The 12,592-nt window shown below is 25.5% G+C and overlaps 6 protein-coding genes across 6 annotated transcripts; 1 reads left to right on the top strand and 5 right to left on the bottom strand.

Annotated features, from left to right (window-relative positions):
* Positions 1–116: 116 nt before the first annotated feature.
* On the bottom strand, positions 117–1,623 carry DICPUDRAFT_149996 (uncharacterized protein; the record flags this gene model as incomplete). Its single annotated transcript, XM_003286027.1, has 2 exons — positions 117–1,274; positions 1,345–1,623. 2 exons carry the CDS (start codon positions 1,621–1,623, stop codon positions 117–119), a joined length of 1,437 nt encoding a protein of 478 aa, XP_003286075.1.
* A 2,449-nt stretch (positions 1,624–4,072) lies between these two features.
* On the bottom strand, positions 4,073–4,378 carry DICPUDRAFT_30324 (uncharacterized protein; the record flags this gene model as incomplete). Its single annotated transcript, XM_003286028.1, has 1 exon — positions 4,073–4,378. A coding segment is annotated over one exon (306 nt), but the record flags the coding sequence as incomplete, so codon positions are not given.
* Positions 4,379–4,609: 231 nt separating this feature from the next.
* DICPUDRAFT_76963 (uncharacterized protein) lies at positions 4,610–6,748 on the bottom strand (the record flags this gene model as incomplete). The annotated part of the gene is made up of 1 exon (XM_003286029.1): positions 4,610–6,748. One exon carries the CDS (start codon positions 6,746–6,748, stop codon positions 4,610–4,612), a length of 2,139 nt encoding a protein of 712 aa, XP_003286077.1.
* Positions 6,749–7,326: 578 nt separating this feature from the next.
* DICPUDRAFT_54009 (uncharacterized protein) lies at positions 7,327–8,651 on the top strand. Its single transcript, XM_003286005.1, has 2 exons — positions 7,327–7,372; positions 7,458–8,651. The coding sequence occupies exons 1-2, from the start codon at positions 7,345–7,347 to the stop codon at positions 8,558–8,560; spliced, it is 1,131 nt and encodes a 376-aa protein (XP_003286053.1). The 5' UTR covers positions 7,327–7,344; the 3' UTR covers positions 8,561–8,651.
* Positions 8,652–8,694: 43 nt separating this feature from the next.
* Positions 8,695–9,575, bottom strand: DICPUDRAFT_149999 (uncharacterized protein; the record flags this gene model as incomplete). The annotated part of the gene is made up of 2 exons (XM_003286030.1): positions 8,695–9,032; positions 9,089–9,575. 2 exons carry the CDS (start codon positions 9,573–9,575, stop codon positions 8,695–8,697), a joined length of 825 nt encoding a protein of 274 aa, XP_003286078.1.
* A 224-nt stretch (positions 9,576–9,799) lies between these two features.
* Positions 9,800–10,700, bottom strand: DICPUDRAFT_150000 (uncharacterized protein; the record flags this gene model as incomplete). Its single annotated transcript, XM_003286031.1, has 2 exons — positions 9,800–10,140; positions 10,214–10,700. The coding sequence occupies 2 exons, from the start codon at positions 10,698–10,700 to the stop codon at positions 9,800–9,802; spliced, it is 828 nt and encodes a 275-aa protein (XP_003286079.1).
* Between the last annotated feature and the right edge of the window lie 1,892 nt (positions 10,701–12,592).

The following is a 12,592-nucleotide window of genomic DNA, read 5'->3' on the forward strand; positions in this document are numbered from 1 at the left end:
AGAAAATGATAATTTTAAAAGAGATTTATTTAGATAATTTTTTTTTATTTTTTTTTTTATAAAATAATAGATTTTTGGTTATTATTTAATTTTTTGATTTATTATTTGATTATAAATTAGTTTTGTTGAATATTATAGCATTTTTCCATATTAATTTTTGTACTTTGCATTTTATTTCCAAAACCATCTCTTGCTGCATTAAGTAATAAACCCGAGGCATCTGCTGAAATTGATTGATTGAATAAACCACCAAGACCTTTTTCACGGACAAACTCGGCTTTCGATTTAACAGACTTTGGAGTCTCTATTGACATGAAAAGTTTGGTTTTTTGATTGTATAAAAATTCAGCTTTACTAACAGGGTCATAATGAAGTTTGAATCCATTCATTGGTTTTCCACTTTCAAAATCGATATAATTGTACATGATATCGTTGAAGGTTGAAACAGCACTTTCAAATGTACCAACTACTTTTGGATTTCCTTTAGAGTTAAAAGTTGCTTTGAATTTACCTTTTAATGGGGACCATGATAAAATTTCAGTATCAATAGCATTTTTGGAACCAGTTCTATAGCCAATATGGATTGATTTTGGATTAACACCATTTACCCCAATTAAATAATCAACAGCCTGTTGAGCACATACTAAACTTGAATCATGTTTTAATTCTGAGCACCACCCACCGAAATAATCTAGAGTCAAAAGGTAAATATTACTTGCACCATTCAACATTAGGTTCTTTGCATTGATTTTTGAAAGTTGGTCAATGGTTGCAGGCAATGTGACGTTGATGTCCCCATAGAATTGTGGTAACTTCATTCTGAGTTCTTGGATTAGTTTACAATAGTTTTCACAGTCTTCAGGAGAGTACTCATTATTAACATCGCCATGAGAGCATGGATATTCCCAATCTATTAAGATTGAATCAAACATTGGGAATCTATGGAGTATATCTTTAACCCCATCAATGAACATTGAACGGTTTCCTTCAGTTTTAACCATATGATGAAATGGTTGTGAAAAACTCCAACCACCAATTGCCATTTCTAATTTTAATTCTGGGTTTTTTTCTTTCATCATTCTTAATCCCCCCAATAATCCCTGACATTGTCTTTGGTTATATTTCTCTGGTAAAGCAACATCATTCCAGCCTTCAAATCCTACATTTGTAAAAGATTGACATGCTCCGAACGAATCATTTGGAACAGGGGTATACTTGTTATCAAACATCATTAAATCATTAGCAGATTTTTCAATTACATGTTTTTTTACTCCCTAAAAAAAAATTATTTTAAAAAATATTAATAATTAAAAAATTTATAAATATATACAATAAAATACTTACTTGATCCCCAACCAAGCCAAAGTAGCAAAAAACCAATTTGTCATAGGCATATGGATTAACAGTTGCTAGATCGAAACCTTCTCCCCAGGTTTCTGTGTTATTTAAACGGCCATCGAATTGAGCTGTATTCTGAATAAAACCAGTTACCTTGTATTCATTTGGCAAATAAGAGTTGTATAGTTGATTTACAACTCTACTTGAGGTAAAACTAAGCTTATGCAATTCTTCTTCTGAATTAAAGTCATAGTCTCTTTGAACTAAATCTTTTCTTGTGAACATTTTTATTAATTAAAATATAATATTTATTTACAAATAAAATAATATAAAAACAAATAATAATTTAATTTTTTTATTTAATTTTTTTAAATTAAAAATATAATATACAAAAAAATTATTTATTTTTTAATTTGAACAACACTGAAAAAAAAAAAATTAAATAAAAAAAATTAATAAAAAAAATAAACAAATTATGAATAATGGGGGGTAATATTTAAATTGAAAATAACCATTGTTCATATAAACATGAATTTTTAATTAGTGTGTATTGGTGTGAGTGTGTGTGCGAAGGGGGGAATAGATATATTATTGTTTCTATTTTTATTATAATATTGGGTAATACAATTAAATCCATCAATAGAAATATTACTACATTAAAAACAATAATAATTATTATTAAATATCTTTATTCTAATTTTATTTGGGAAAGGTAGTTTATAATATCACTATTTAAATATCTATTTTTGGCCTCTTTAATCATTTCTTGTACTAGATATGAATTTTCTTGATTGTCTGGAAATAGAGCCAATACTTTATTTATTTTATTAATGTCCATGGCTCTGACAATCATTGATATTAAAGAGTCGCTGTATTGAAAAGTATTGGATTTAAAAATGTATTGAAAAGGTGATTCTGGAATGGACTGATTGCTGGTGATTATTGGTTTGTGATTTTCTAATAGTTCAAAGAATAAATCGTGTCTACTTGTTTTGAGATAGTATCTGAGTTCTAAAAGAAAGAATTGCTTTTCTAATGTACTATTGGGTAGATTTAATTGTTTAATTGGTTTAGTTATGAGCTCTTCTTTGACCACTTTGATTAAATTATCAGTTGATGTAGTTCTAATAAATTCGATTGTGAATAGTTGAGGAGAAATGCTAAATAGTAAATCAAAATTGAAACTTTCAATACCAAAAATTTCATGTGCTAGTTTTTGATCAAAGTTGTAATTGTCAAATAATGCTAATGCTTTCATTATTAATATGAATACTCTAATTGAAATGATACGAATATAATGAAATGAATGGCAGGGACTATGCATCAAGTTTGCTCCACTATCTAATACCATTTGATGATACTTTAGCAATGTTTCTACCGATAATGTTTTTAATTTGATAAGTTTAATAAAATATAAATTTATGACTTTACTACATATTTCTATAAATGATTGGTCTCTTTCTTTAATTTGCTTTAACCAGTAATCTAAACCTCTAGCTATCTCATTGTATCTTTCTTGAGTGTATAAAACATTAGAGTTTACTATTAGAGTATGTCTTAATTTATAAAAAATTGAATGGGTTATATTTAAAGATTTAATTTTGGGAAAGTTGTTTAGCACTATTTCGAATCCATTTAGATCGCTATTTAAAAGCGACTTGTTGAATATTTCCAAACCATAATTGTATGAATCATTTAAATAGTTGATTTTTACACCGGTAACATCTTTTTTTTTATCTATAATTTCGTTTATAATGATTTTATAAAAGAAAAATGATACTCCTGAGTAGTTGGTCTCACGAAAACATTCGAAAAGATTTTTTAATTGTGCATTCCCTATTTCTGGTCCAAAGATTACTTTATAATAAAAGGTTGATGAAAATAATTGAACTATTGGTATCATATCTTTTATTAATTGAATATTGCACTCTGATATAGCATTACAATACAGGTAAGAGTACACTCTGTAAACTAGACGTTTGTCGCGGTAGTCGGTGTGGTTTGTAAAACCTTCTAAACTTTTTGTTTTCGAGTACATATAATTTGCTACTGGTAGTGACCCGATCTTAAAGTAAGCTATATCATTTGAAAATATTATTTCTTTGCCAAAACTAACAATATAGTTGATTTCATCCATTTCTTCGAGGACTGGTGGGTTTTCATTTGATAATACTTTACATAGTGATTCTATTTCTTTATAGTCTGAAATATTGATGGCTTTTGCTGTATGTATTTCATTTATGTGTCTAAAGTTGCATTGATTTGATTTAGAGTCTTCATCGGAGCTTGATTCGCTGCTTTCGCTGCATTCGTAAGAATTATTTAAAACATTTATTTTATCTATATCTGGTTTAAAATTAAAAATATCTAATGATTGGATAGTGTGCCTAATTTGTCTATGGTTGAAATTATGGTAAATCTTGAGCAGGTCCTGATGATTAAAAAAATTATTTATTGTACCATTTCCTATACAAAAATCTAATATTATTTTTATATATAGTGGGTTTTTTTTACTAATTACAAAGTTTACAATATTTTTATTGATTGGTTCTATATCGCTATTGAGTATAATTCTGAATACTGTAGGCAGCTGATTTTCAATACACAAATAAACAAGACTACTGTGAACTTGGTCATCCTGAAAAAAAACTCTATCCATTGATTTTAAACTATTTAGAATTTGTTCTTTTCTTATTGTAAAAAATAATTTGAAAACTTCCTCAATAACCAGGTTATTGTGATTTTTTTCATAAATCTTCAGAAAATTTATAATTGAGTCACCAGATGTTATGACTATTTCTTCATTTGCTTTTAGTTTACATAATAGAAGTTCAAACTGGCATTTATCAAGCATCCAACTAAGCAGTTTAATATTTTTAAATTTGATTTTTCTTTTTATATCGTCGATTTCTCTGAAGTCAGTTTCGTGGTATCCCATTGACTCTATTTCGTTTATTATCTTTTTTAATAAATATTTATTATTAAAAACTTTAAAAAATATATATTCATTATCACTATTAAATTTTTTATGGTTTTCCATTTGAAAAAAAATTTTATTAATTTTGAAATTATTATAATATTTATTGTTATTGCTATTATTTTTATTATATGGTTGTAAAAAAATATTATGGAAAAAATTTAAAAATTACAAAATTTAAAAAAATCTTTAAAAATAAAAAAAAAGTAATTTAAAAATTACCAAAAAAAAATGTATGGGGCAATAAAAAAAAAAAAAAAGTTAAATGAATAAAAAAAAAAAAAAATTAAATGATTAATATTTATTTTTAATTTTTTTTGTTTTAAACAAAAGTATATTTTTTTCTTTTAGATAATTTATAATAAAGTGATGGTTATTAAGTGGGGGTATATTTTTTGGATTGCTATTTTGAAAAAGATCAATATTTAAATACTCTATGTGGATTATTAAATTTTCTTTATTGTAATATTTTGAAACTATATGATCGAGTACGTCTAATCTTGATTCTTTGATTGATTCATAGTAAAATCTTTTAATTAAATCCTTTTGAATCTCTGAACAAATTTCAATGATGGCATCAATTGAGTGAATATCCATTGCCCTGATGATCATTGCCACTAATGAAAGACCATAGTTTTGAATTGCCCATTGGGGTTTATGGGGTAGGTTTCTATCATTAACACAATCCTCTTCCTCTTGGTATATTTCATCACCGTCGATTAAAAACTGGTAAATTGAAATTAAACTATCAATTGATTTTCTACCTTGTAACAACTTTAACTGAGTAAAGAATATGTCTTGTCTATTAGTTTCTAAATAAAACTTGAAATCGTGCAAGTGGCTAATGGACTGGTATCTGGGGTATGAATATGCCATTTTTTCTGTTGGTTTATATGAAACATCTTCTCTTAGAGACTCCAACAACTGATCTTCGCTTGTGTCCATAATAAAATCGATTGTATATTTGCTTGGTTTGAAATACCTTCTAAAGTCATAAACCTTTTCTTTTAAATTTTCATAACCATCATTTTCACATTCTTGAAAGTTGCTAAAATCCGTTATCTTTGCTATTTTTATATTTAAATCACAGCTATCGCCAGCTTCAACGCACCGAACTATTTCTCTATAATCGCCTTCATAAATATACTGATTTGAATCTGGTATGTGGGTGTCTATATTGGGAAATGATTTAATTGAATGAGTATACCTAATTCTAATTCTATAAAAGTATGGTCTTTGCATTAAATACTTGAACAATCTAATTGATTTGAGACGAAGGTAATGAAACGAGTGATAAGTGATATGTCTTGATTTTAAACCATTAGCAGCCAGTAATTTATAATATTTGATCAAACTTTCAATCTTTGCATCTTTTAGACCGATAAATGTGCCAAAATAAAAATCCACCATTCTATTACAAAGCAGTTTATATGTTGAATCTCTTTCTTTAAATTGTTTAATCCAAAACTCTAATGCATTTAAAAGACTGGTTTCGCTGTAACCTGTAGTAAAAAACACATTTCCTGACTGATCTATTAAAGTGTCATATAGATCTTTATTGATTTTAACAAGTTTAATAAATGGAAAAGAATCTAATAGAAACTGGAATACTCCAATATCGCATTTTAGAATGGCCTCTGCAAATAAACTAACCTCGCATCCTTTGCAATCCCTAAACCCCTCGACCAGAGCATTTGAATTTAATTTAGTATCAGTAGTTGTAACTTCACATGCCTCTAACTCATCAATCTTTTGCTCGATATCTTCATTACCACTTTCCCCTTCTTTTAAGACACAATAATAATCTATTAGCTTGTGGACCACTGAACCTTGGAAATTTTCTTTTATCTTTTTTATTTTTGATTTTTTTATTGATCCGAAGTTTTTATTTTTTATATATAATTTTATTACTATTTTAATAAAACTTTCTTTTAATATTAAACTTGATAAATTATCTTTGGTTATTTTAATCGATAATGGTTTATTTACCAAATAACTGAATAGATGTTCAAAATTATTGTTGATGCAAAAACCTAAAAGGTTGTCTTTTTTATTGTTAAAAACCTCTATTAATATTTTATTGTATTTTTCTTCACCTCTAAACCTATTGAATAATTCTTGTAATATTTGATTATCAACATGTTTGTTGAATCTTTGAATAAATTCACCCATGGATGATTTGTTAACCATAGATATATATTCATTGGCTTTGATTTTGCATAATAAAAGTTGAAATTCACCCCTCTTAACCATCCATTCCATTGAATTGATATATTTAAATTTGATTTGGTTTTCAATAAAGTTGTATCTATAATAATCTCTATTTAAATTGTCATTTCTGTCCCATACAAGGCTTTGAAAAATTTTTTTATTCAAGGTAACATTACGATAAATCTGCCAAAATAACTTTTCGATTTTGGTTTCATCTTCCATTATAAAAAATTTTTCTAAATTATAAAAAAAAATTATACAAATAAAAAAATTTTATTAATAATTAAAAAAATATATTTAATATTAAAATAATATTAATTAATATTATTTATTATTTAATATAAATAATTATGTAAAAAGAATGGATACATACCAAATAAAAATTATAATATATGATGGTTACATTAAAAAAATTCTATTAGTTTGCTAATAAACATATAAAGATATTAATATTAACATAATTATACAAATACAAAAATATAAAATAAATATATAAATAAATAATAATATTAATTATGATAAAAAAAAAGATATTATTAAAAAAAAAAAAAAGCTATTTTTCAGTTTACAATAATTATTGTAAAAACTGTTCAAATAACGCATGTGGATATTTGCAATCTAGATAAAAAAAAATGAAAATTTTTATTTTAAAAAAAATAAAACCAAATAAACCCAAATAAAACCAAAATTTTCCCAAAATTTTTTTTTTTTGAATTTAAAAAAAAAAAAAAAAATTTTTGATTTTGAAATAAAAGGCAAATATTTTTCATTTTTTCATTTTTAATTATAAACTCTTAAATAAATATATATAAAATAAAATGGAAGGTGAAGATGTTCAAGCTTTAGGTATGTTTTATTATAAATATTTTCAAAAAGAAATATAAAAAAAAAAATTTAGTTATTAATATAAAATTTATTTAAAATATTATAGTTATTGATAACGGTTCAGGTATGTGCAAAGCCGGTTTCGCTGGTGATGATGCCCCAAGAGCTGTTTTCCCATCAATTGTTGGTCGTCCAAGACACACTGGTGTTATGGTCGGTATGGGTCAAAAAGACTCATATGTTGGTGATGAAGCCCAATCAAAGAGAGGTATCTTAACCCTCAAATACCCAATTGAACACGGTATTGTTACCAACTGGGATGATATGGAAAAAATCTGGCATCATACTTTCTACAATGAATTACGTGTTGCCCCAGAAGAACACCCAGTCTTATTAACTGAAGCCCCATTAAATCCAAAAGCTAACAGAGAAAAAATGACTCAAATTATGTTCGAAACCTTCAACACTCCAGCCATGTACGTTGCCATTCAAGCCGTCTTATCATTATATGCCTCAGGTCGTACCACCGGTATTGTTATGGATTCAGGTGATGGTGTCTCCCACACTGTTCCAATCTACGAAGGTTATGCCTTACCACATGCCATCTTACGTTTAGATTTAGCTGGTCGTGATTTAACCGATTATATGATGAAAATCTTAACTGAACGTGGTTACTCATTCACCACCACTGCTGAAAGAGAAATCGTCAGAGATATCAAAGAAAAATTAGCCTACGTCGCCTTAGACTTCGAAGCTGAAATGCAAACTGCTGCCTCATCATCTGCCTTAGAAAAATCATACGAATTACCAGACGGTCAAGTCATCACCATCGGTAACGAACGTTTCCGTTGCCCAGAAGCCTTATTCCAACCATCATTCTTAGGTATGGAATCAGCTGGTATCCACGAAACCACTTACAATTCAATCATGAAATGTGATGTTGATATTCGTAAAGATTTATACGGTAATGTCGTCTTATCAGGTGGTACAACTATGTTCCCAGGTATTGCTGATCGTATGAACAAAGAATTAACTGCTTTAGCCCCATCAACCATGAAAATTAAAATCATTGCTCCACCAGAACGTAAATACTCTGTCTGGATTGGTGGTTCAATTTTAGCCTCACTTTCAACTTTCCAACAAATGTGGATTTCAAAAGAAGAATATGACGAATCAGGTCCATCAATCGTCCACAGAAAATGCTTCTAAATTATTTATTATGTACAATATAAAACTTTTAATAAAACAAAATATATAAAATATTTCTTTAATGTCGATTTTATCCTTAAAGAAATTTAAAAAAAATATAAAACTTTTTTTTTTTTTTTTATTTTAAATTATTTTTAAAGAGCATTTAAACCATTATTAATTTGGGAATCATATTGCGATTCAATTTCATTAATTTTTTTATGAACTATATCTATCATTAATTCTTTTTGGCCCACTATTATATTAAATGGGATTTCATCTTGGTTTCCATATCTAATTATTATTTCTGCTAATTTCAATGGACTTTTATTTGGGTATTTTGATAATACACATTGCGAAATTTCATTTAATGTATCATATTCATCAATCTGGTTTGAATAAATATTTGAGTTTTTGCAAATTGATGATTCAATGGAACCCAATACAACATATGATACCTTAATATTAAATTTTTTAACCTCATAATGTAAAGCTATGAATAAAAAAAATTAGTATTTTTAGATTATATAAAATAATTTTAGAAATTACATTCTGTTAAACCGCTTAAAGCACTTTTAACACTGCCATAGGAACCGTAAAAAGGAATAGGTTTAATACCTCCCACCGAGCCAATATTGAAAATATATCCATATTTCATTTTTCTAAAATATGGTAGTGCTGCTTTGATTACATTTAATGGTCCATAGTACATGCAATCGAACATTTCTTTGTAGTCTTCATTTGAAACCTCTTCAATTGAACCCATTTTAACCATACCACTATTATTTACAACAGTAGTCAAAGTTCCAAAATAGTCGATAGTTTTTTCTATAGATTCATTTACATTATCAACATTTGTAATATCTACTTGTAATGGTAAGAAATTTGGATGGGTAACTAAATTTTTTATAAGAGCAAGTTTATTTAAATCTCTAGATGTTCCTGCAACCTTGTATCCACTATCGAGTAAAACCGTTGCTAAACCTAATCCAACTCCACTAGTGACACCTGTAATATACCATACTGTGTTATTCATTCTTTATAAATTTTGAAATTTATATTTAATATTATTTAAAAAAAGAAATTTATATAAAATAAATAAAATTAATATTTAGTAAGCTTTTATTTATAGATTTAAGAAAAAAAATAATAAAAAAAAAATTACTATGAACATTTATTAATAGATTTTAAGAAAATAAGATACTTTTATTTTAGTTTAGTGTAATTTGGATTTTTCCATTATAGATATCAGTACCAATATTAAAGGTCAGTATTTAAATTACTTTCTATTTGGGTGTTGTATTGGCACTCCAAATCATTGATTTTATTACAAATTACCTCCTTCATTAGACCAGCTTCACCTACCATAATGTTAAATGGAATTTCATCTTGATTACCATATCTAATTAATACCTCAGCTAATTTGAAGGGGCTTTTCCCTGGATATTTTTTAATGAAACTTTTTTTTAACTCCTCTAATGTATTATACCCATCTATGGCTTTTGAAAATCTGTTAGGGTCTGTAGTTATGGATGTGGCAAATGCACCTAAAACCACATATGATACCTTAATATTAAACTTTTTAACCTCATAATGTAATGCTATATAAAAAACAGATAAATTAGTTTTTACAATGAGATACACCCAAATATAAATTAGTTTAATATACATTACATTCTGATAAACCACACAATGCAAATTTAGCGCTACCGTATGCCCCAATATATGGAACAGGTTTAATGCCACCTACCGAACCTATGTTGAAAATATATCCATATTTCATTTTTCTAAAATATGGTAATGCTGCTTTGATTACATTTAATGGTCCAAAATACATACAATTGAATAGTTCTTTATAATCTTCATTCGAAACCTCTTCTATTGCCCCAATCTTTCCCATTCCACTGTTATTAACAATGGTTGTTAAAGTTCCAAAACAATTGATAGTCTTTTCTATAGAATCATTTACATTATTTACATTAGTGATATCTACCTGCAATGGTAAGAAATTTGGGTTCTCTATTAATGTTTTAATTTTAATTAATTTATTCATATCTCTTGAAGTTCCTGCTACCTTGTATCCGCTCTCCAGTAAAACTGTTGCTAAACCTAACCCAATTCCACTTGTAACCCCTGTAATATACCACACATCATTTTTCATAATTTGTTTATAAAAAAAATAAATAAAAAAAAGGAAAAAGAAAAAAAAAAAAATAGAAATTATAATATTTATTTTGAATTGTAAAATAAAAAATAAAAAAAAAAAATAATAAAATATAAAAATAAATAAATAAATAAATAAATAAATAAATAAAAAAACAAATAAATAAATAAATAAATAAATAAATAAATAAATAAATAAATAATTAAATGAAAAAAAAAAAAATATCTATTACACTAAGCCACAGGTATACATATAAAACTAACCACATTTTTTCTATGTAATAAAAACATTATTTTTTTGGGATGAAAAGATTGAAAGAAATAAATATAAAATTAAATTTTTATTTTATTATTTTAATTATTGTTTATTTTTACTTTAAACAATTATAATTTATATTTACTTTTATATTGACAGCTTTGAATACAAAATTATTTAAACTATTATTATTAAGAATTAAATTACTATTCCAATATTATTAAAAATAATCTTTGGTTGTGTTAAATGAAATTTCATCTTGATTAAAATATGAGCACGGTATTTCAATGTATATATTTTAAAACTTTTCAAACTGATACTCTATCGACTCTAAATTTTAAAAGAATATTAATGATGAATTTTAATAAATTAAATTAATCCAAATTTAAGCATTATAATTTGAATCTAAAAAAAGAATGGATTAAATACCGAGCCAACCAAACCTAAATTGAAAACCAAAGTTGGAAAAAGAATACTATTAAAAAAATAATTTTATTAATGTGTATATACATATAAAACAAAAATTCGAATCGATGAAAGTTTCAAATTTATTGTTTAAAAAATTATGTTTGGCAAAGTATCCAAAGTATCTAATTACACAGAATTGTGCAATCATTAAAAAATCTAATTTTGGGCAAGCTAAAAAAAAAAAAATTAAAAAAAATTAAAAAAAATTTTAAAAAAAAATAAAAATAAATTTTTTTAAATTTTTTAAAATTTTTTTTTAAAATTGTTAATTTATTAAATCCAAAAATAATAAAACCAATCATCCAAATTCAGGAGCTCTCACTAAAATCATTTTTTTGGTTAGTGTACTCGCCGTATTCTTCCCAAAAAGTATTACTATATTTGTAACCAACAGTTTCCATAGTTTCTTTTCGATTACTAAAAAGTTTTTTTTTTTTAAACAATAATTAATTTTTAAACACAAAATCAAAATTATTAAATTTAGCCTCAACTATTAATAACAATAAAAGAAAAAAAAAATAAAACGTAAGTAGGATGCACAACAAAATAAATACATATCTGTGTGTAATTTTCAGTTTAAAATAAAAAAATAAAAATAATAAAAGGAAGAAAAAAAAATACTTATTTATTTTAATACTAATAAAATAAAATCATATTCAACTTTACACTTACAAATCAAAAAAAAATAAAAAAATAATAAAAAAAATAAAAAAAAAATAAAAGAGTCGATTTTTATTAAATATTTGTTTTTTTCCAATTAAAATTTTTTTTTTTTTTTTCATTAATTATCGCGAAAAAAACCCTCATTTTTAAGTAACCAATCAAAACGATTCTAAAAACTTGTTATTATAATAATTAATGTGATAAAGAAATTGTTTTTTTTTTTTTTTTTTATAAATATGGATGGGTAGTATGCTTTTTTTCTTTAATTTAAAAAAAAAAACCCAACCCATCAATTTCGAATCGCCACTTCCTACTTAAGACATTTACATACAAAAAATCGAATAGTTTTGGTATTAAAAAATATTATTTTTTTTGTTAATATTGGGGTTTTTTTTTTTTTTTTTTTTTTTTTTTTTGTTTTTTTAAGGGGGGAGGGGGGCTTATGGGGAGAAGTGTGGGCACGAAATAATTTTTAAAAAAGAAGGTTTTAAAAATTTTTTTTC

Source organism: Dictyostelium purpureum (assembly GCF_000190715.1).
Source record: "Dictyostelium purpureum unplaced genomic scaffold DICPUscaffold_60, whole genome shotgun sequence".
Classification (NCBI taxonomy): domain Eukaryota; phylum Evosea; class Eumycetozoa; order Dictyosteliales; family Dictyosteliaceae; genus Dictyostelium; species Dictyostelium purpureum.